Here is a 24,245-nt window from a genome sequence, read left to right on the forward strand (position 1 = left end):
TCTTCCAAAGTCATCCATTTCCTTTCCATATAACTTTTCTCCATCACTGTCTAACCACTTTTTTCTCCAGACCTTAGCTCACCCCAATACCAGTTTCTAACAGTTTTCTGTTTTCATTTTCCTGCTTGCTGTTGCTTCTTGTTCCATGACACTTGCCACCTGAAGCTCAGGAAGAAGGTATGTGACATGGTTTCTGCTTTCTTTCTCTCTCAGTGTGGAGGAAGAATATGTGTGAAGAAATCCAGAGCAAATGGTTCACACCCAGTGGCCGGGACTCAGTCCCAAGCCACAGACATCAATGCAGTGATGGACATTGATGTCGCTTATTGAGCTGGTAGGAAATTGGGGCTCGTGTTTTGTTTAAAAAAACCAGACCAAAGCATTTGTGTGTATATATAAAAAAATAAATAAAATACATGCATATATAAAACCCAATGTATATAATATACATGCATATATATGATTTCTATATATACCTATATGTGTATATATGTATACGCATGTATGTATATGGAAGCAAATATATATATATATATTTGTTTTGGTCTACCTTTTTTACTGAACTGTTCGACTTTTTTTTTTTTTTTTTGTCACAACAGCGTCAAGTCCTCTCCTTTGCCTCTAAAAGCTGAGATTTTTAAAAGAGAGGGGGACACCCTGCAAAGTTTATATCCTTCTGTTGAAATTCAAGAATTAAATTCTTGGAAATTTCAAAAATTGATACACGTTGGTGAAAATTTTTCGCCATTTGAGAAGAAGATTTAAAACTAAAGAAATTCAGCAATTTTATTTTTGGTTGAAAATTCACCAAAAGTCAGTTGTAGGAAATTTTAGCCAGCTCTAATAAAGAATAAAATATTGGATGCCTTTTTTATGTGGTTTTCATTTGTGGTCATATTCCCATATTTCAGTAACATTTATAACCCCATAATATGCCCATAAAAATGTTATTTTTAATTCTCTCTCACCCTGTAATTCCATCATTGTGTATTCTTACCCCTAACGGCCTGGGAGCTTGGCAAACCTCAAGAATGTTCCAATAAGATATTTCTCACTTTAATTTCTCTCCTCCTGTTCCCTTTGCCGTGTGATGTTTCCCACCACAGAAGAGGTTCAAGAAGAAGGTACGTAAAACAGCTTCTCAGCCCCCCTTTTTCCTGCAGCAGGGCTTGGTGCTGATGAGCGCCTCAATTTTGCAAGGTGGTAGAAGCAAGCAAGAGGCAAGAGAAAGATGCTGGGACAAACGATCTGCAGGCAGAGGGCTTTTCTTGTCCCTTGCACAAGTTTCACTGAGGGTGCCCCATGTCCTTGAGTATCTGCATGGACACCTCTGCTCCAGTTTTGGGGAGGGAGCAGCATGCGAAATGAGGATACCATCCCTTCATCCAAGCCACAGCAGGCTCTGAGGCTGATTTTTAGCCCTGGGTGTTTTTAACTCCTGCCACGGAACAACTGGTCTGGCTAGAAAGGTTTCTCTCAGGTGTCAACTGGTTTCTCCTATGTAGCTTGGCAGATAATGATCGGATGGATTTTTGAAATAAAAATCCATCTGTGGTAAGGTATGTGTGTAGCCGTACGTTACATAGTACATATTCTATAATATGTAATATTATATATAGTACATTGTATATATTATAAGTTTATAGACTATAATATATCATATTATATATAATATAAATAATAATACTGCAGAATGCAGATCTTATTAATTATATCTATGTAGACGCTGGCAAGTAACCCCAACTGGCTCCCCACACTGCATGCAGCATTTGCAAGGTGGGATAGGCAGGGCAGAAGAGGGGCTGGAACAGAAACTCACCCTTTGCACTTGAGAAGTTTGAGACGTGGTGCTCCAGGTACGAGGAGCCAAAGGGTGTGTTGGTTCCACATTTGCAAAGCTTGGTATATTTGAAACAAGGGTAAACCTGTTTATAATGCCATGGGAGACCCGCTCTGAGCGGTTTGCAGGGTTTTTACAGCATCCAGGTCCTGAAGGTTTTACATTTCTTGTACCTGTGTGTGCTTTGGTTGCCTGTCTCCATTTCATCTTCTCTTCTGTTTCTCTATTTCATACCCCCTGTGGTTTTTTAGACCCCCCCTGTTGCATTCACACACTCTTTAGTCTAACTGTTCTTGTTTTCCATCTTGTTGCTCTTGCTTTCCTCCATGTCCCACTTGACGAAGCTCATGAAGCAGGTATGTGCTGTTGCCTTCCGAATTGCTCCCTCCTGTCTCCTTGGCGGTGGGGGGGGATTCAAGCATGGTGTGAGAGGAGCAGGACCCAGTTACTTTGCCTTATGGCTTCTGTTGTCCTTGCTTTCCACCTCTCCTCCATGACTGGCTCTGCTGCAGGCTAACACGTGGGAATGGTCTCAGTGCAAGGTCCAACAGACGTTGGCTTGGTGGTAACCCAGCCTCTCTGCCCCTCCTGCCATGTGCGGAGCTTCCCATAAAGCCCATCCAGGCAATGGCAGGAGGTTGTTCCTCTAAAATGGGAATTAGAGAGAAATTTCAGCATGTATTTGAGCTTACTGTGAAATTTTCCCTCTCCGATATGTCTTTTGCCTCATGCCCTCACACGGTGAAGTTGTTTCCCAACCACATGTGCCTCAAATTCCTTCCCTTCCTAGCCATTAGTGAGTCCTTTACTGGGATAAAACTTTTCCCTCTGGCTTAACAGAGTTTTCAGCCTGTGTAATATCAGCCCATGTAATAACGTGTTTCTCCTCATGTTCCTTTGCATCCTGTCCTGTGGCTCTCCCCACGTAAAGAAGCTCAGGAGGAAGGTATGTGACAGGACTCCTGAATTCCCGTCTTTCAGAGTAAGCTCTGGTTTAGCCAGTAAGCCGTAAGATGGTAAAAGGAAACAGCAGTTAAAAATAGGCATATTTATATAGAACAAAACTTGCTTCCATTTTGTTTTTTTGTACTCTCTTCCTTCATGTTCTGTCTTGACATTGAATGCACTGGCGATGCTATGTGGTAATTGTTGCATAAAAAAAAGTATCAAAACTGCTGGGAAATGTAAACCTCTTAAAAGGATGAAGGTTGAAAAGCCTTCACTCTGAGACTGGTTGGGTCTCCCTGGGAAGCTTATTTTGGACCCTTCGGGGTGGGTCAGGCCTCTGGCTGATGTGCAGGTGTGCCCATGATTGGTCTGCTGCTACAGCAGCTGCCGATGCTGCAGCTGCGGAGAGGATTTGCACTCCTTTACCGGGCTGGCATTCTTACGATAGCCTTTCCACATGTCCTTTTTTCAGTTTAAACTCTGTTGTATAAAGCAACTGGTAATAATTTTGGTGCTTTAGCTTTGCAGATGATTAAAGATGGTTTTCTTCTTCATGCTATGGACTTTCTAGACCACTGTCTCATGGTAGTATGTGCAGCCACGTGCCACCAAAAAGCTGCTGGCGTCAGGTTGTAAATCCACTTGGGAGAGCATCAAAGTTGTGAAACAGCATGCTGCTCTGGCGTTTATGCAGGACTCCAGGAATGTGCATATAAGAGAAATGTCATCTGATGCAGAGACTTAAATCAGCTTTATGTTTTTAATCTCTCAGACCATTTGTACCCTTATTTCCAGTAGTGCTTTTCATATCCATATTTGTTTTATTTCCTTGCAATATATTCTCAGGCTTTCCCTCCCTCTCCATTTTGTATGCGTGAAAAGTTATTCTGATGTTTCTAACGCTCTTGTCTTCCTTTGCATTTTGCTCTGTGACTCTTCCCACCTGCTAAAGCTCATGAGGAAGGTATGTGCCATGACTTGTGAATTCCTCTGTTTCTGTCTGGAGTGGTAACACGTGCAGGAATTCTGGAGGTGGTTGAAGAGGAGACAATGCAAAAATATCCTCTGCATGCTCACTGACGGCTGCTTCGCTCTCATAGGATAAGCAGTGTGATGAGTAATAAGTACTAATTGCTGTTTTGAAAAAAATGCCCGAAGCACAGGCTGGGCATTGCTTACGTATTCTCCAGCACCCTGATGTCTCTAACCATGCTATCCGTATGGATACCAGTTGGTACAGGGACAGTGCTCCCAAAAGCATTTCCTCTATGCCATGCACCGGGGCTGGAGGTGGGACAGCCGTGCCCTGTGGCAATGCTACATTGCTTGGTCAAGCGTACCTCTTCCTCCTGTCCCCCTGCCACTGTGCAGAGAAAAAACTCACCTTTGCAGCAATGTATGCTGATGTGGAGAGACTTACATCTGAAGTCATGAGCAACAAGTGACACTGTGTCATACCTAGTTTTCTGTTGGGCTAAGGATTGGACCAAGTGGCATTGTTTTGGTTGCAGCGTATTTGCAGAAAATGCCAATTCAGAGAAAAGATGTAGTTGCATGCTTTTTCCATAACTATTGGGTGTGTTTCTGGGTTAATGTGCATTATGCAAAAATGTGGGGTAGCAGGGTTGCATTTTTTGCTTGATTTTATAATGTGAATTAAAGTCCAGATCTGGTAAGACAATCTGTGTGATCAGCAAAATAGTAGGTCATGCTTATTAAAGCATCAGCCTGCCAGCCCAAACCCATTTACCTTTCAATTGCCCTTCTGCCTCCCCCTCTCTGCGTGTCCAGCTAGGCTTTCATCGGATACTTTATCCTGCAGGTCGGAGAGCAGTAACATGCTCATACTTACCTTCCCACATTGGTGTGCGGTTCTACATACCAGTGGTGAAATCCTGGGCACTAAGGAAATCAATGCCAGCTCCTCCGAGCCCACTGATTTCTGCAGAGGCTGGGATTTCTATGCACATGAATAAGAACAGGTTGTTTATAGCCTTTTTCCACATTCAAACCTATGGGTAATGGACTTGATTTAAATACAAGCAAATATTTTTGTCAACTAAAGGCTACCAATGGCACTTGATTTATAACATTATGAATAATGTTAGTCATCTGTATGTCTTATCTCCCAACATCCTCTGTCTTTCCTCTCCATCATTTTCTAATTGACATCCATATGTGCCCTCTATTTCTCTTTTAATCTTATTAATGGTTTTTATCCCTCTAATCCCTCCACCCTGTCTAAAAAAAGTGTAAGGTTTTTTTAATCATCCTCTGTTTCTTGCTCTAATTCTCTTATCTTTCTTTGCATCTCCTTCCCCGCTACTTCCCTCTTAAAGAAGTCCATGAACCAGGTATGTGACTTCTGAATTCCTCTGCGTCAATCTGAAGGGTTATTGTGTGCTGGAAATTAAGTTGCGCTTGGCAATTTCACAATTGGGTCATGTTCTGAATTGGGACAAACTGGAAACTTTTCAAACAACAACAAAAAAAGGAAGAACACCTTGTTTGGCAGCTATTGAAAATTATTTTTTTTATTTAGTTGAAACAAAACATTTTGTTCCAACATTTTTTTTTCTCTTTCCTCTATGGAAAATTTCCAAATTTTGAAATGAAAATTCTATTTTAGATGCTTCTGAAGCATTGACTTTATGGATAATGTGGCGTATATATAGTGTAACGCAAGAACAAATCTGGAATGAGAGATTTTCACAAGGCAAAAAATGAAAAGGTTTTTTCTGGAGATGTTAATATCTATGCAACCTTTTATGGTTGTGAAACTTTCTTTTTTTTTAACCAAAATCTTAGCTAAATCTACATGAGTTTTGAAATATTGAAATTTAATTGAAACTATGATTTCTGTTGGAAAATGATACCAGCAACTCTAATATTATACTCAGGAATTCAAAGATGGTGGAAGAAAACAGATAAAAATCAAATATTAATGATAAACTGTAACTTGCAGCTTCCTTACACCTTCCACCAGTAATAATTTCCTCTGCTCTGTGATGCGTAATAATGAGGATAAAGGCTAACTGTTGCATGAAAAATGTAATAACATTTTTGTAAACAAGTATCTCTCTGTATAAGCTGTAATAACAGCCACTGACTGGACTCAGACCCATCCTGACACTGTGTATGGGAACATTATAATGTTTACTCTCTGGAAAAGCAGCCATTGAACTTGGAGTGTCCTCTAAAGTGTTTGTGAAAATTATTCTGTGCCATTTGGAGTAGCTTTATTAAAGTAGTCACACCTCAACAGCCGCCCATCCCAGCTATTTCACTCCGCTGTCCGCAGAGGGAGACCAGCCTCTTAGTTTAGATGAGATCAGTACTTTTGCCAGGGTTGAAGTGCCAATTGATTTTTGCATGACTTAACACTTCAACATTCATCTGTGAGCTGCTTCTCATTTCCCCCGTTCTCGACGCTTCTTGGTTCATGTCCTTTTCTTCTCCTTTTAACCATATTCATTCTTGTCTGTTAGCTGCTCCTAAGGTTTTTCTGACCTTGGTTTGCACAAGTTAAAGGTCATTGCTACCATCCCAGCTGCTTTCCCTGCCTCTGTACCTCTTTTCCCTGGTATTTATTGAACTGCCATTCACTACTTGAGTGTCGGTCTTAAGCTTTGACATACATATGAGCTTGAAATTTGTGCAAAACACCAGGTATTAACAGAATCTGATTAACAATAAAGCCATACCTACAGCCTCCCCATGTTTTCTTTCCCCTCTGTAACATGAAGCATAACAAAAAGGAAAGTTTATAAAGAAGATGTAAATATAACAAGCTTAAAAGAAAACTTCTATGTCAGAGGGAGACTGTCCCAGCTTTTCATATCACTGTATGATTATTTAGTTTCTCTGTTATTAATGCTGTCTTTGTCTAACACATCTTCTAAGTCATAGCTGTGGCCCGCACAAGTTCAGAGTTATTGCTGTTGTGCAGTTCTTGCTCTAATTCCTTTATTTTTCTTTGCTGACACTTTCCACCTAACCAAGCGCATGTGTATGACATCTAAATTCCTATGTATTAATCTGAAGCATTCCTGTACATAGGAATTTGAAGTTGTTGAAGAAAACCAGTCATGAAGAATCAATCCATTCTTAAGATTCCCTAAAATTTATTTTCCCTATAGGAAAGTATAATTATTGTTTGTAACTGAAGAGTCACTTTCTAAGAAGCTTAGAAGAAACACTTTAGTGCCCCTGAAACCATTTAGGGCTGTGACTATACTGCAGCTGGGTCAGTGAGCAGGTACCTGAGCTGCAGAAGCACAAGCTGCTTGCACTCACAGGTATTGCCTGCAGCAGGATCCTGGCACGCAGGCTTGAGCAGTTTCTACTCCTTTGCAGCAGAGACAAGCCCTGTGTAGACCTGAATATTTCCAGTTCTGCAGAGCTAAGCCCCAAATCTGCCAGTGGAGGTTCTTAGATGGTGGAGCTTCAGGTGCAAGCAGAGATACATCCAAAGCAGTACTTCCTTACAGTAACTCTCATATCCCCGTACTGCTCTGACAGCTAAAAGGGCATGTGCATAGCAGAAACATAGGTTCCACTGCACACTTGTAAAATGACCTTCTTGGGTATGTTTTCTTTCAAATTTAAGGATCACCAGTGTTACTACAATTGCCCACTGTTTATATAGTTGCATGATTTAAACCATTGCAATTCATCAACATTCAAATTCCCTTTATCTTTCATTTCTATGGCATCTCCTCCATGTCTACTTCACATTCCACTGTAATTACTCTCCTTTTCCACTCTTATTAACACCCTATCCCTATAACCTAGTCTGCAAATGATACCCTTCAACCCTGTCTCACCAAAGTTTGAGGTGATCCCCTCCTGAATAACTTATTTCTAATTCTTTTATCTTCCTTTCCTATGATTTTCCCCTGACACTTCCTACTAAATGAAGCCCCCCCTCCAGGTATGTGATTTAACTTCTAAACTCCCCAGTGTCTGTCTGCTGGGACGGTGTGTGTGGGAAGTGAATACAACGTGACAGGAGATAACAACCTATCTGTTAATGCTAGCTTGTAACTTGCATGCCTTTGGGGTGGTTGCTATTTTTTAGTTTAATTTTTTATTTTCCTCAGTAAAGTGTAATCAGCAGTAAGGAGGAGGAAGCTTACCTGTTGCATGAAAATTTTACTAAAAACTAGGGCAACACATATACGATTGTGAAAGAGTAGCTCAGCAAAAAGTGTCCTTGTGGAATGGGTTAAATTCTGCACTGTGATATGAGAATGAATGTTTCTTCCTATAGGGAAAGCTTTGTTTCAAATCTTGGGGCAGAATTTGACCCATTAACTGTACACAAGCAATATAAATGCTGTGAGATTTTGCATTATTTTTATGCCTGCTTTGCAAAATATTCAGTGGTGTGTATACGGCTGAAAAGCAAAATCTGCCCTGCAAATGCACATTGCTGATCGATTCTTGCTTCGCCAAAAAAACTAGAAGAATGAAAAGTAGACCTGCACAGACTTTTAATGAACCTTTTCTTCCTATGAAGTAATCTGTTCATAATTCTACATTGCAAATGGATGTGAAGAACAGCAGTAGATTTACATAGACATCAAAGTTGTCTTCAAGGAAGAAAATGGCCTAAGCCATAGATCTAGAAAAGAGAACTGAGCTTCTTTGGAAGTTAGCTGAACGTTGATGATGAGTTACAGCAGGTATTTCAGTAGGTTTCCAAACCACACTGTGTTTATTTCAAATGACTGAAATATTGCTGTAGAAAAGGATGGATCCAACAGTGCTTTGAGAGTGCTGACTATGTTCATGTGCATATTTCAAATCAAGGTAAACCTTGGTACACTGTGCTGTCAGGTTGTGCTTTATGTCATGTAATACTCAGGTTTTTTTAAGCATCGTACTATTATCGTAAATCTGCCTGTTTCAGCTGACTGAATTCCTTTCCTGTCCTGTGACTTCTGTTTATATGCTATTTATTTCAAGTGTAATTAATTTATTTTACCTCAGGTTTACTTCTTAACTTTGCTTCCCTCTTCCTCTCTGCCCCTCTTCCCCTTTGGCTCAAAAGCTCTTTTGGTGTGTGAAATAACAGGTTTCTCGTTCTCATTCTCTTATTTTCCATCGCATCTTGTTCCATGACACTTCACACCTGAAGTTCATGAGCCAGGTATGTGACATGACTTCTGATTTACTCCACCTAGTTGCAACACAAGAGTGTGTGTGTGTGACAGAGAGAACAGGAGTCCTGGGTTGGTAGAAGAGAACAAAACAAGAGAAACAAATATTAACCATGATGATCACTTGCAGCCCTTTTCTCCTTTAATCTCCATGCTTACTACTACTTTAATCTTACAGCATCTTTAACTCTTGACAGCCTCTCCAGATACCTTTTCTCCCTGCCTTAATTCACTAATTCCTTTATTTTCTTTTCCTCCTTTATCCCCCTCCCCCCCTTCATGCATTCCCTGGTCTGTTTCTCAGGCTTCCAAGAGCTTTAAATATCTGTTCTGTTTTTGTTTTTGTTTTTGTTTTCTATTTCCTGTCTTTCCATCACTGCTTGCACCATGACACCAGCAGAGGAAGCCCCTGAAGAAGGTATGTGATGCATCTACAGACTCTCACCTTTTTTCTCTTTCAGCCCTGAGGAAACAGTGTTAAAAACACTGACCTTGTTCAAGAGCAAAGAGAGCACAGGAGGGAAAAAGGTCTCTCTGGATAGCTTTGGATGAACATGGAGAAAAGGGCTGTATGTTTGCCAAATCGAATCACCAAAAAGGTGTTTTTTTCTTCTTGTTTGATCTCTGGAGAGTCCAAGGTTCCCAGCGTAGAAGGAGGGAGTGGGGACAGTTGCTCTTAGGAGAACAATGCTGGTTGTGGATTGACTACTGTGTTGCTTCTCTTTTGCTTTTATCCTTCAACCTACAGCTGATGAAGGCGGCGAATACTATGATGGTAGCTTGGTGTTGTCTTAGGACAACAAAGTCACCTTTCTAACATCTCACCCTTTTTTCCGTATTTGTTTTTGTCCCTCACTTGATTTTAAACTCAGGAACTGGGCCAAAACATCTCTGCTGCAAAGAATTGCTCACTGTGCATATCCAATCACCCTTGGGGAGTCACTGTTGCATTGAGAAGCCTGTACATCCTCATTAGGATAGTAGATGGTGAAAACCAAGCTCTAGAAGCTTGCTCTGGACTTGTCTTTTAGCTAGAACCTATCGTGTCATAGGTTTCATCAGCAAACCTTCTCTATCCTCCCAAAAATCAGGAAAGTATCTCCTAAGTCATAGTGGCATGCTTGAAAATGGAGCTGAGCCCTGCATAAACATGCCTTTCTCACCCAGCCTTAGAAGGTCATGGTCTCCAGGCCTGAATCTACAGATATTTAAACTTCTGCTCCAGCCATGCACTTAAAATTGTGCTAAACATCAAGCATGTGAATAAATTTATTCAGACTGGTAGGGCAGGCCATGGGCTTAAGATAGTGTGTTCATAATACTTGGTTGAGTGGGTGCTGGAGCACATAGGTGGGGACAAGGCTAATGTGAAAGGACCGAATCTAAATGTTTGCAGGGTCAGTTTTGCTCTTGTATGTGGGTAAGATAACTTAGGGCCCCTGGGCCAAATTCAAAACCAGTTTAAATGTATAGACTGACTCACAGGCTTTTACAGGCCTTTGAAGTAGCTTGGTTGTGTTCTGACTGCCCCAATCCCTAAAACACCTGGCCAGCTGTTTTGAAAGACAAAGCCCAATGCTACTTGAAAGCACCCTGCATTGTCTCTGTTTCCTTGTTTTGTTTTGTAAATTTGTTGTTGTTGGTGGTGGTTTGTTTTAATTTTCTTGCTCGCTTTTCAGGCTTTTTCCTTATTTAGGGAAATATGCTGAGGACCTTTCTGAGCCCCTTTCTCTCCTTTTTCTCTTTCTTTCCTTTTATTTTTAATAGCATATTAATTTTTTTTCCACCGAAGGACATGGTGTGAGTTAGATATGTTGCTTCTGAGAAGTGGGATTAAGGGAGGGTGTTTAGGGATTTCTGAATGAAGTAAAGACAGTTCAGATGGATTCACACAGAAGGGGAGCACTGTGTGAATACCTCATAGATTGCGCAGGAGAAAGCAAGGTTGTATTTATCGTGGTGTGTACTCTCCCTGTGCTAAACCTTTTGGAAACCAGAAACTCAGAAACTGTCTAACCACCAGGGCAGTGAACTTGGATTTCCAGTGGCTCTTGCCTTCTTTTGGCAGGGTTGTATGTGGGCATTTTGTCACGGTCCCATGGTTCATTGGCAGAATAACCAGAATGTCAGTCAAAATCTGCCATAGGAACAGGAATTTGCTATGACAATTCCTGCTTGTCAACCAATTTTTGCCCAGTTCCTTGACTCAGTGTCTTGAAAGAAGGGGCATTTCAAAATAAATCACAACCATGGGCTGCTTTTGGTGCATACAGTATGGACCAATGCTGGGTCATGCACTGCAAAGGACAGATTTATTACTGTTTGTTTTTTAATAAAGGCTCCTATTTCTTTGTTATCCCCTTTTCTGGTTTTCTGGAGGTACCTTTAAATATTCTAACTACAATTTCTTATTTCAAGACCAACTAACCTTAATTTTTCTTTTTATTTTTACAATTGTTTGTTGGTTTAATTAAGTTTAAAGTGCTGATTTGGTGGCAGCTGAAACCAAATTTGCAGTTATTGACAGACAGATGTTGATCCTGGCAACCAAGGTCAACAAACAAAACCAGTCATTTCCTATCTACTTTTTTTTCCCCCTCTCTCTGAAGTGTTGCTAACTGGCAGCTTTAAGCTAAACAGGAACGTTTCTGAAAATTATCTGGGTATGTCACGAGGGAAGGGAATCCTGTGTGAATAACATCCCTGATAGACTGGTTAATCATCATTACTTTTCCTCTCTCCAGATTAAAAAAACAATTTAACTAATGTGTTAAGAAGCTCACTGGCTATTTGAAAAGCAAAACAATTTAAAAAATAACTGGAGAAATATAGAAGTATGCTGTTGGCTAATAGTATTTTTCTTCAGGAGCAATTTGTGGCTTCCTTTATACGAGTGCTCTAAAACACTTTTCTAATTACATGCTGTTTATTTTATTAGCATTTCTTTAGCATCTAGAGGCCACAACTGAGATTTGTTTTGGTAGGCAGTGTTCTTGAAGTAAATGAGAAAAGTCTACCCCCCAAAATTTCATTACTGAAATTAGTATGGGAAAGTGTGAGAGAAAGGAAAGGTTGGTTTCTGATCTCTTTTACATATCTCTCATGTCTTTTCTCTTAATTATCTCAATAACCCATTTCCCGCCACCTTCTCAATTTTTTATTATCCAACATCCTTGCAACTGATGTCTCTAAATATTTTCCAGTATCAGTTTTTGCTATTTTTTCCTCTTATAATGTTTCATTTTATTTTATTCTATTCTGTGTCATTTGCTATTCCCAATTTCCTCCATCAGTCCCAAAATAGCTGGATGCAAATAAGCATTTGAAAAAATATAATAGCTTTCTGTATCATGATATGGATAGCAGGGCTTGTGCACCCAATCCTGAGGGGAGGCTGTTTTTACTTTTACTTTACAAAGCTGTTTTTTTTTTAAACAGATTCAATAGACTGTGAGCTTTTTACTTCAGTTCCACCCACTGAACCAACACAGGGAGAGTCTCGTACCACAGAATCCAGCAGCATCCCTGGAAGTTCAAACATAGTGTGTGGTTATGAAAGTCAACCTGGGTCCCTGTGAGACTGGGTTTAATTTACTTCTGTTTGTGAGAATAACAGTGCTGAACTTACTGGCATTACACTGGAGTTAATAACTAAAGTTTAAAAAGCATAGCAGGGAGGGGAATTGAGCACAAGCACAAATGTTAAGCAAGTAACTCGCAAGACAGCACATTTCTGAGAGCCAGGGAAAGGTCACTTGTTGCATGGGAGCACTTCTGACTGCCAGAGGGCCCAAGCTGACGGTCTCTGTGATGGTTTAGCCTGCCTATCAGGGCATTATACCTCTCCTGGAGATGCAATATGCGAATTTTGCATGTACCTCAGCAGGAGAGGATGCTTGCTAAGAGAGGATGGCCTTTTCAAGCTGGGTTTGAGGAGCACCACACAGTGCAGAACAATAAGCATCTTCCCCATGGCACCAAGGTATCTCAGGGACATGTGCCCTAAGCTATCTTGGGAGTCAATGAACCTGGAGAAAATGTGTGTCAGGAAGCTTTTTGCCTCCTGGCCTCCATGTGGGGCATTTGAGCAAAACTGGCAAAGCCTAGTTATCATTGACATTACTGTCAATTCAGGTTAACTTTAGTGAAAGAAGTGCTGATTGAAAAAGGCAACATTTTCTTCTACCCTCCAGCCCAGCTGTCCTCCTTAGAGCTTTGGTAAGGATGGTTTGAGAAAAATAAATTTGCATTTACATGAAACCATTGCTTTCCAGATGCTACGTTTGGGACTTTTACACAGTCTCTTGATTCTTTTCTGCCAAATTCTGTTTCAAGGGTAAAAACAGATTCACTCCTAGCAAAAGGGGTTTGTGAGTGTGTGTATTTCTTTTGGAAGTCCTTGAGAATTAACCAGTTTCTCTGGGATATTTCCCCCAGGATTAAATCTCCCTTCCCTCCTTTTACTTTAGCAGCTGGCATGATCTCTGTCATTCTAACTGTTCTCCCTCTTTTTCCCTTCCTGTTTTGCTCCATGTTTCCAAATACAGAGGAGAAGCCTAGAATAAAGTAAGTATGAGGGGCAGGGAGTTTCAAAACTCTGGCATCATTTTTCTGATCTAGCAGAAGCTGTTAAGATTGTCTATTAGGCAAATGGCCACTAGAAGCTTTTATCCAACCCTCCCTCATGCAACATCCAGCTGTTCCTGCATGCCTTTCCAGGATGTCTGCTTCTGCCAGAGGATGCCTTAAGCAGTAGTTACCGGCCAGGGTCTTAAGGCCAGTCCCTGATAAAGTCAGAGGACTCGTGAACTGTCCAAGATACAGTGGTCTCACAGTACCCCAAGATATAGGCAGCTCAACAGTAAATCCTCTGTAAATCCCCCTGGCTGGGAAACTACCCATCCATCCAGGACTGCTGACAGTAGGAAGGGTGGCAAATGTTGGGCTTGGCTGACTTGAACTTAACTAAGGTTTCCTATGGACCTATGGCTCTGGGTCCCAGCACCTTACCTTCCCACTCTGCCAGCTGCCCAGAACGGAGTGTGCAGCGCTGCACCAACAGCCTCGTGGACCAATGTCTTCCCATGTGACAGGGAATGACCATAGGCTTTGGGAATGAAAAGGGTTTTTAGGGGTAGCTCCCTGCCCTGTGTGACCTTCCAGGAAGGACAATGGTCCTTAGTGCTATTCTGGAGTAGTTTTCCATGGACTTGCTGTTTCACCACTCTGTACCTCCATCAACATTCCTCCTTGTCAGCATCGTTCCTGAGGGCAGGTCAGGTCAGGATGTGCTATTTAAAAAGCTGCCTGTTCTTTAAGATGAAAATCCTTTTTTTGTTGTTTGTTTGTTTTGTTTCTTTTTTCTTTTTTTTTTTTTTTTTGCAGACTAACTGCTCCTAAAATACCAGAGGGTGAGAAAGTAGATTTTGATGTAAGTATTCCTGAAATTGGCTGTGTTTGTCTGTCTGTACCTGAGCCATACACACGTGTGCAAACCCACATAACTCCTCCTGTATTGGATAGTGCTGAGGATAAAGTAAAGGACAAAAGTATGGATGCTTTGCTGCCCGTTTTCAGTGAAAGGCTACTCTCTGCTCCCTGAAACTCTCTGGATGCATTCCTTGATAATGTGACTAAGCTAAAATGATGTATTTCTTTTTTTTCTCCTTGAATCTTTGAAGCCAATATATGAAGAAAGGAGAAAGTAAGTGTTCTAGAAGATCTCAGATCCCCTGTCCCATTGTTGTAAATGGTTTGAAAGTTGCAGGTTGAAATAAAACAGGCCTATATGCATCTGTTGCTGAGAAACACTACCTAAAATGACAATATAATTTTAATAATAAACAGAGATCCAAATATCTTCCTAGAAAGTTGATAGAAAAAAGAAGCAGGTCTGGTGTTGAAAATCTCCACAAAAATATCTGCTTTGCCCAAAAATGCAGGAACATTTTCTAGGTAAGATTCATATCCCAAAGCAAAGAGGCGGCAGCTAAGTATATGCAAATATAGGCAGCTAAGCAAAGCCAGGGCTAAAATATGGTGTAGGGGAATGGGAGATGTGGATTCTGTTCCCTTCTGGGCTCCTGACTGTCACCTGGATGAGTCTCTGTCTCTGTCCTGCATCAACAGCCATTTAAGCTAATGCCATAGATTTCTACAGATATCTGCAGACATTTTCTGCTTTTGCTTCTCTGTATAGGCAGGGTGCTGGGAATGTCGAGGGCATGTTCCTAGAGCAATAAGGGCTTACTTAATGCATTTGCCTGCTCTTCTAGGACATCCAAAAGAAAAGGCAGAACAAAGACCTGATTGAACTGCAGGCCTTGATTGACAGCCACTTTGAAGCCAGGAGAAAGGAAGAAGAAGAGCTGGTTGCCCTCAAGGAGAGGATTGTGAGTCCTTGTACTGCCATTTCCCTGTACTAGATTGAGAGATCCTCTGTAGACGGGAATTTGAATCCATTAGTCCACTGTCAGACTTTGGCAGAAAGCTCTATTGCCATGTACAGAAGCGACTGCTCATTCACCACCAAATGGCTTCTCCCCACATCTGTCCCCTCTCTCAGCCTCTTGTTTTACACCTGAGAATTGCATGAGACCTTTCTGCATGTTCTGGCAAGGGAGTAGGTAGCTCACTCTCTACGAACCAAAGCTCTTGGTGGTAGGGCGTAATACTGGAGGTAGATAAAGCCACAATGATGACTCAATGCCTCTGCCACTACTTCTTGCAGGAGAAGCGCAGAGCTGAAAGAGCAGAGCAACAGAGAATCCGGGCTGAGAAGGAGAAGGAGCGTCAGGCAAGGCTTGCAGTAAGTGTCTTTGCAACTCTTTCCTTGTCTCAGCATCAAATTGGAGGAGATCTCTAGAGACAGAAAAAAACTACAGGTTCTGCCTCTCAGTGCGAAGAAGTGACCACCCTCTTAAAGCAAGGGCAGGAAACAGGAGTTGCCAATTCTCATCAACATGTCTGTCTGATCACATTCCCTGCAGTGACACTGACTGTTGGCGAAGCTGTCAGTCTCCCCTAGAGTAACTTGCTTCTGTTTGTTGCACTCCACAGGAAGAAAAGGCAAGGAGAGAGGAAGAAGATGCCAAGAGAAAAGCTGAGGATGATCTCAAGAAGAAGAAAGCTCTGTCCTCCATGGGTGCCACATACAGCAGCTATCTGGCTAAGGTAAAAAGCATGGATTGGTGGATGAAATATTAAATGTTAAACCACGGGGTTGACTGGGAACAGTGTGTATTACAGGTTGAGAAAACAGCTCAACTTTCCTTCTTCTGGATCCCTAGCAGCTTGTCTTATATGCTCTGTCACTGAAATCGTTTCATTCAGCCTGAATTTCTGCAGTCTAATGTTAATTAATGTTCTAAAAATAGGCTGATCAGAAGAGAGGAAAGAAGCAAACAGCTAGAGAGACAAAGAAGAAGGTCCTGGCAGAGAGGCGCAAGCCCTTGAACATCGACCACCTTAATGAAGACAAGCTGAGGTAACATGCTTATGCTAACTTACTGGATGTAATCCACTGAAATTTGGTCTTACTCTCCTGGAATCTTTGCTGGTAAAAAAATGAGGTAGAGGAGAGGGCCTTCCTTGAAATTCATCACAGGACAATGTTAAGTTGTGCCCTTCCTTGATCTGGAGAATGGAGGGGAAATGGGGATGGGGAGAATTGTTGAAATGGTTTGGTAGCCATCTAGCCATGCTCCTGGCATAGCTCCATTAGCCTCTCCTGCTAATTAGGATTAGTCATTTACAGGACTAGGTACAAACTTTAAACCCAGCTCTGACATTAGTTGAACAAGCCTAGAGATTGGTATCTGTACCATTCCCAGGGGTGAGTTAGAGCTGCTAAGGTATGAGTTTGGATCTCCACTGAGGCTGGAGGCTTGGAAGCTGAGTGCTCAGGTGCAGAGCAGTCATCAGATGATCGTCTGGACTCCACACGTTGCAGTTTACACATGATTGAAAGATGAGGTTGGCTCACCTCAGCCCTGAAACAGATGAGATTGCACAATGGCAGCTGCTCTGCTTGCTTGGGTGGCCTTCAGAGTCCTCCTTCCTTCTCATCTGATTCCCCTGGAACCCTTCATTAAGAGTTAGGGGGAAAACAAATCTATAGGAAATACGTTAGTGTGTGACACATGCAAGAGTGCAAGTCTTAAAGGTTCTCAGGTGAGAAGGTGAGAAGAATGTGACCTTGAAAATGGTCAGTAGCTTTCAGAGAACGGAAAGGGTTTGCAGGAAGATGTGTGAACTGCATTAAATAAAACACAAAAAGCCTTATTGCTAGTGATGTGAAAATCATAGAAAATATATGATGTGGTGTGTTTCTCCCATTTTGCTTTCCCCATAAACACACAGGGACAAGGCTAAGGAACTGTGGGACTGGTTATACCAGCTGGAGACTGAAAAGTATGACTTTACAGAGCAGATCAAGAGGAAAAAATACGAGGTGAGTTGAGAAGCCATTTTACTAATGGCACCAGGTCCAATATGTAAAAATCTCTGTGACTCCTCTGGCAAAAGCCATGTGGCGATGTCATTTGGGTCTCCAATGCCAATTGCAATATTTAAGCAGCAAGACACCTGCGACCGCATTCCCCTAACATACATACTTGGACTGGATTTCATATTTTAGGCTGAAATTGAATAGACTGCTCTCAAGGTTTTCAGTGCCCCATGGAAAGGCAATCCCAATGGAAAATGGACTCCCCACTCTCTGCTCAAACACATCTTGTTCATTCTTATTTATCTATAGGTAACTGTGGCCTGAAAATTCCGTAATTCTTAATTCACTCATCTCCATTGCAAAGTAATATTTCTAAATCCATCTTTGATTTCACACTTGAACATTGTAAGTTTATTCCCATCCGAGACAGATTCCCTGTGGACTGAGCTCTCTGGGGTCACTGAAAACTGTCTCCAGACAGGAGCGTCTGGCTGAAGTGTCATATGGTAACAGAAAGTGGATATGTTTCCTTCAGTCACAGGACAGGGCTGCACTCTTCTACATCAGGTTTCAGTGGCTGAGAAATCCTACTGGATCTCTCTTCTTCTCGCTCTCCTTTTAATTCCCAATCACACAGACACATCCTGACAGGGAATGAGCAACACCAATGTAACTATCTCAATCTCTCTTAGATTTTAACACTGCGTTGCAGGGTGCAGGAGCTTTCCAAGTTGTAAGTACAATGAACTTGCCTGTATAACAGCAGAAGCAAAGGCTACCAAATGCATGAGCCTGCTGCATGGTCAGAGGCCAGGTGCCAGACAGAAACTGGCACTTGGCTCCAACTGCAGAGAGAAAAGAGAAAACTGGATCTTGTGTCTCTCCCTTCACTTCCTTTTTCTCTCCCCTTCCATTCTTTGAAAAGAGATGAAGCAGTAATTTAGGAAAAGAGTCGGGGTCCAACAGGGATGTGGCTAAAGACCTGAGCATGCAACCCACTCAGACCATCTTGAAAATAATTCCCTATCCAAAACTCTAGCATTGCGTGTGTGTGTGAGTCACCCTGATGCACCTGGGATACATACAGAAGCTTAGGGATGCATGTGTAATAGGTCGAACTTCACAAAAAACAATGGTATGGGGTTTGGAAAGATTCTCCACCTTGTGGCACGTGCTTACCCGGATCCAGAATACTGGAGAGGCTAGCTTAAGGTTAACAGGTCAACTGGGTTTGGAAAAACAGGAATTAAGGCAGTGCCAGGGGACACGTACATGCTACGTAACAAAACCTCTGCATAAACAAAGGATGGGTGGCTGCTGATGAAAAGCAAGGAGAGAAAGTACAAAGAATGAGCAAAGTAGAAGGAAAATACACAGCTGAGATGGGAGAAGAAAAGTGGAAGAACAAAGGGAAGATGATAGCAGGAAAAAAGTGAGAAGAAAGGTAAGTACAAACAGCAAAGGGAATGAAGGAGACACAAGCAAGGATGCAAGGGAGAGAAAAAGGAAGGAACTGGGATACACAAGAGTGGAGCTCTTTAGCTCTAATGTCTGTTGCTCTTTGGTGCTTCATTGGAAAGTGAGTGTTATAGTCACTATCACGAGGTTATCATTGAAGGTAAGTCTTAAGTCCTTGGGTCAAACTGAAGACAGCTGATTCTCCTCCACTCTTGGGAAAAATATTCGGTTGCAAAAAATAATTTGAACTGCTGCAGCAGATATTAAAACTTCCATGAGTAAGTACAAAAGCAGGTGATTTGCTGATCTTTCCTTTCTTGTGTTGTCCTGTTCCTGCTAACGTTTCAGTCTCTTATTTTGCTTCTGTTTGCCACGGAAAGACAAGAGCCAGGAAATACCAGTTGTTGGGCCAACTTGAATGTATGACTTTTGTTTTTCTTGTTTTGCATGCGGGGAATGTCAAGTCCTGCTTTAAATATTCAAATGTTGGGTCATCAGTTCTTGGACCTGCACAGCCAGTGGAGGACATCGCCTCTGCTTTTGGTGTAATTCAAAGCATATGTCTTGGCAAGTGCATTTTTCCACGCCAGCAAAACTAGGTAGAACCCTGACTTGGTTACAAATGAGAAGGTGAAGGGGCAAAAGAGGGCTCTATCACACCCTAGCTCTTGTGGGCTTTTCCAGTACCTGAGCCGGAAGAGTCCTAGGATTTCAGTAGCAAGTCCAGGGCTATGGGCCAGGACTGAGGTGTTAAGTCAGGCCATAAGGTGTTCATCCTATGCAAGGTAGGTGTTTGCTTTCCCACGCATCAGGTTGAAATATGCAGTTTACCCATGGATAAACAAAGAGACACTCCGTCTTGTAGGACAGACTCTCTAGTGGCTTGAAGGTCTTCAGAGCCCCCACTTCAACCTTTTCCTCTGTGGCTGCTGAAGCTCTCCTTGAATATTTTCTTCTTCAGCCCCTTTAAAAGTCATCTTCTCTTATTAGGTGAGTGGCTGGGAAGGTGGTGACTGCTGCAAGCTCCTCACCTCCTGCTCTGCCAGCCAGCAAAGGTACTCCAGCAGAATCTTCCATTCTTGAGGTTCCCATCCAAAGACCACTGAAGCTCTTTGAGCTTACACACTTCCTAATGTGTAGGAGTAGGGGGAAGAGTGAGAAGGTGAGGTTGACACATACAGGTGATGGAGCCATCCAAGAGCTTTCCAGCTAGCCAGGGTGACACTCATTCTGGTTCACTTGCCTGCAGTTTGACATGTGAGTTCATAGGAAATTAATTTGTATACATAGGAATTCTTCTAATAAGGGCTATAAAATTCTAGCTCTTCTTTCCCTTGACGTGTGAAATTGGCTTGCAGATTTATTGCCAAGGAGCAACATTTCTGTCGTTCAAGCAAGGGTGAGCTTTTATTTCAAAGGAAGTATGAACCCCTACCATAGGCACCTCTTTCCAGCACTTCAGCAGATAAAACTCCCCTCTCTGTGAGGGAACAAGGTTTATCACTAAAAACCCTGGTCATGTATGTTGTTTGCAGATTGTCACCCTCAGGAACCGGATCGATCAGGCTCAGAAGCAGTAAGTACCTATATCCCCTTCCTAGCTCCTGGCTTGGGGATATCTTCTCAGTGTTCAAAATAGTCACTTCAGCCTCAACACCAACATTTTCTTATTGCAATGAAATGAGGCTAGAGATTGAAGGGCAACTCCCATCCTGCCTCACATTGAGAAAATGAATAGGAAACTGAAGTGAATGTAACAGCTAACAAGAAAAAATCATGTTTCTTCACACCATGTCTGCAAAATTTCCATCTGTTTATTGCTGGGGTTTTCAAACACCTGACTGAGGTGCTTTGAATACTTGAGGGAATACAACCATTGTTTACGAAGGGTAAACAAGTGGTTGCTAAGATTATAAGGAATGGTGTGTAACAAGACTAACATCATGTGATTACTGTTGTGAGTTCTTTTCACTTATCATCTCTCTCCCACTTGCCTTCCCACAAGACTTCTACTTAATTAGATTTTTTGAGTCTTACATCTTTAACTGTTCTAGGTGTTTACAGTGAACTTATGACAGATCAGGGCTAGACAAAGCCTGGGGGCCAGGGCATGTAGAAAACTAACAGACACAGGGAAGGAACTGCGGGGAAGTAAGGGAGGAGAGCTCTCCAGTGGTGGGATTTGATCTTCACTGTGCTTCTATATCTTAGCAAAGCCATGCCAGGAATGAAGTGGTGGTGTTTGGTGATATCTTTGGATGATAGGAGTGACCAGACACTGCCTTCCCACTTCCCCAAGCCACCGTGCTTTATCAGATGAATGTAACACTGGGGGCTCTGTTGTCTGTAGATGCCAAACATAAGGCTTGACCTTCCTGTGGTATTTTCTGTACAGAGCTGTAGGCTGATAAATCTCAGCAGAATGTGCAGCTGCAGAAGGATGCCATGGTTTGTCTGGGTGTTGCTGCTCTTCTGAGGGGCACCACCACACCACCCACAACAGGCTGTACCATTACTGCATGCTTGGTCCCCCAAAAGACATGATACTCTCTCAGGACATCATTTGAAAAGGTTGCACTGAGGCCCACAGCTCATGAGATCTCTGTGTACTTAAATTTCTATGCACACTAGACTGTATCATTCCAAAGCAATGCCCGCTAATGTGTTATACAAGGATCAAATGAACCTTTTGCTTCAGACTTTATTAAGTCTCCTTAAGCACACTCTAAAGGTTAGGCATAACATCAAACATCACAGGCGCTTGTGGAGATAAAAGGACTCTGCCTTCGTTTGAGGAGCTATGCAGTTTCTATACTGGGTTTTGAACCTGCGGAAAGACTGGCAAAAGGGACACTGAGATGAACTTAAGATAAGCAGAAAACGCTTTGCGCTCTCTCTCATATAGAAGGTCAATTTTTCGAATAGACCAAGTCTAACTTGGTCAAAAGGTAAAGTATCCACTATGTGTACGTCTGTGTCACTGTGCTACATCCTTCTGTAAATATGGCTAGCGCTCTTGAACCAATCCATGGGGCAGCACCACAAAAATCTCCCCAGATGTGTTGTCCACATTTTTTTCTGCTCCCTGGAGGAATCAATGGTTCTGAAGAAGGCCTCTCTGTTGATAGCAAGGCCCCATCATCTTGTGCTTGGCCTCCAACCCCATTATCTGCTATGTCAAACAGCTGCCCCCAGTTTGCATGTGCTTTGGTTCAAGAAGCAGCCTCATCACCGTATGTGTGAGATGGAAAGGTTTGGTGGTGTGCCAAGCCCCCAAAGCCAAGGTGCTGCCTATGGGAGCCGGTGCAGAATCTAACTCGACTAACTTCACGCCTGGCCCCTCTCTGACTCCAGGCGTGCGTGCTTCTCAGTCAGAAGGTAAGTGGCTTGCATGTAGGATTGCCCTTCTGTGTGCAAGAAGATACTATTTGGAGAGATTTTGCCTCAGGTGTTTTGCGTGGGGAGTGTAGCTGGACTGCTCCCACACACACCACGAGCAAGATGAGGATGCTGATATGAGGGGAGGCCTAAAAAGTTGTTTGGACTGTTTTGGAGTCTCTTGCTCTTGTGATATAAGGAAGAAGCCACTCTGGCTTTGCTAGAGCAAAGCAGTTATTAGTTGTATTTAAATTATTGCTCAGCTTTTTGCCTCCACTACTAGATGACTATATCATCTGGGGAATTTGACCAGAGCTCCCTGATAATGAGGAATTTTTGTCCAGAAACAGCTCTAAATCCTAAAAGCCAGATCATAGCAGATTTGAATTCAGGAAACATCTAGTCTGCGGCTGGATAGGCCTGTCATTTAGATTTAGGACCACCTGGACTTCTGTCCTGATAATGCAGGAAGCTGGACAGGTCCACCTCTTTCAGGCATGCACATCCTGGCCTTTCACTAAGAGCCTGAGGAGGAATCTCTTTCCACAATATCGACAATATTTTTCTCAGGATGTGCTCTATGGCAGGTGTGCCCAACATGTGAGAAATGAAAGCAGGTCAAACATAATCTAGGCACCAGAAACGCGCAGTGGTCACAGAGCCCCACCGCTTCCATCGTGCTGACATGTTTTTCTTTCCTTTTGTATTGTAGCAGCAAGAAGGCAGGAGCCAAGGGCAAGGTTGGCGGGCGCTGGAAGTAAAGAACAAGGCAGGATGGCCCTTAGTGGCATGCCGAAACCCTGCTGGTCTCCTCTTTCTTCCTTCATGAATCACTTGTGTTCCCACGCCTCAATGATAACAAAAATTGCAACATCAGCCTGGGTTGGCTATTGCTGCTGCTTTTCTTCTTTTTCTTTCTGGAGGGGTCTGGCGGCTTCCTCAGCCAAAAGGAAGGAGGTTCCCTGTGGAACTGAGATGACTTCTTGCTGGCATCTTCAATTCCTGCTGAGCATGTCCTTTATCCTCCTGACACCAGCCCTATGCTGTCCTGTAGATTGCTGTCTACAAATCTCTTGATTTTGTAAATAAAGCATGACCAGTACCTACTCCAATGACAGCCCTCTGGAATGGTGTTTCGTACTTTATTTAATAGCATCCCATTTTGCAAGGATTTGGGAGTTGGTCCAAATTCTTACTTACTACTGTTTGATCCAGCTCTACAACTAGGAATGAGGCTCACTATCATCAACAAAGACCCAAGACTGGGGGCCTGTTTTACAGCCGCCATCCAGGCAGATAACAAAAGCTGACTGTTCTGGCCAAGCTCATAATCTGGATGCCAAATGCAGTTAAAATTGACTTAAAAGTTTGAGTGATGAAGGGAATCGTAGTATCAGGAACAAAGGAACAAATCCATAGAAGTAGTTTTCAGCACACAGCATTTCTTAAATGCAGACAAGTCACAGTGCAATATAGAGAATGATTCATTCAAATACTACATTACAATGTTTATTGAGGCAGTTAACCTACTTATAATACTAAAGCCCAATACTGAAGTGTGAATTACTTGGTTAATTCACTGTAGATGTCAAAACACAAGTGGCTGTTATTAAATTTGGGATGTGAGCTATTCTGTAGGGCCTTTTGTCTCTGCCAACCTTTGAAACGCCCTGTTGGAGGGAAGTCCACCAGGGATGGTAGTTCTCTCCTGTGTTTCCAAACTTCTGGCTGTTTCTAGTGCCTACGTTCACACTCTGGCTCTCTGTTAGCACATGCTGTGGCGTCATAGATTTGTGAGAGTCATTTAGGTGGGAAGGGACCTTCAAAGATCATCTAGTCCAACCCCTGTGCCGTAGGCAGGGACATCTATCACTAGATGAGATTGCTCAAAGCCCTGTCCAACCAGACCTTGAACACTTCCAGCGTGATGGGCCATCCACAGCTTCTCTGGGCAACCCGGTCCAGTTTCCCACCACCCTCACGGTAAAAAGTTTCTCCCTTATATCCA

The 24,245-nt window shown here is 42.4% G+C and overlaps 1 protein-coding gene across 1 annotated transcript; it reads left to right on the forward strand.

Moving 5' to 3' along the window:
- The first annotated feature begins 1,090 nt into the window (after positions 1 to 1,090).
- On the forward strand, positions 1,091 to 23,349 carry TNNT3 (troponin T3, fast skeletal type). Its single transcript, XM_052810631.1, has 12 exons — positions 1,091 to 1,124; positions 5,128 to 5,142; positions 9,350 to 9,370; positions 13,500 to 13,518; positions 14,338 to 14,383; positions 15,228 to 15,344; positions 15,683 to 15,760; positions 16,012 to 16,125; positions 16,329 to 16,438; positions 17,314 to 17,404; positions 20,395 to 20,435; positions 22,950 to 23,349. The coding sequence occupies exons 1-12, from the start codon at positions 1,091 to 1,093 to the stop codon at positions 22,996 to 22,998; spliced, it is 735 nt and encodes a 244-aa protein (XP_052666591.1). The 3' UTR covers positions 22,999 to 23,349.
- Positions 23,350 to 24,245: the final 896 nt, after the last annotated feature.

Source organism: Harpia harpyja, chromosome 16 (assembly GCF_026419915.1).
Source record: "Harpia harpyja isolate bHarHar1 chromosome 16, bHarHar1 primary haplotype, whole genome shotgun sequence".
Taxonomy (NCBI): Eukaryota; Metazoa; Chordata; class Aves; order Accipitriformes; family Accipitridae; genus Harpia; species Harpia harpyja.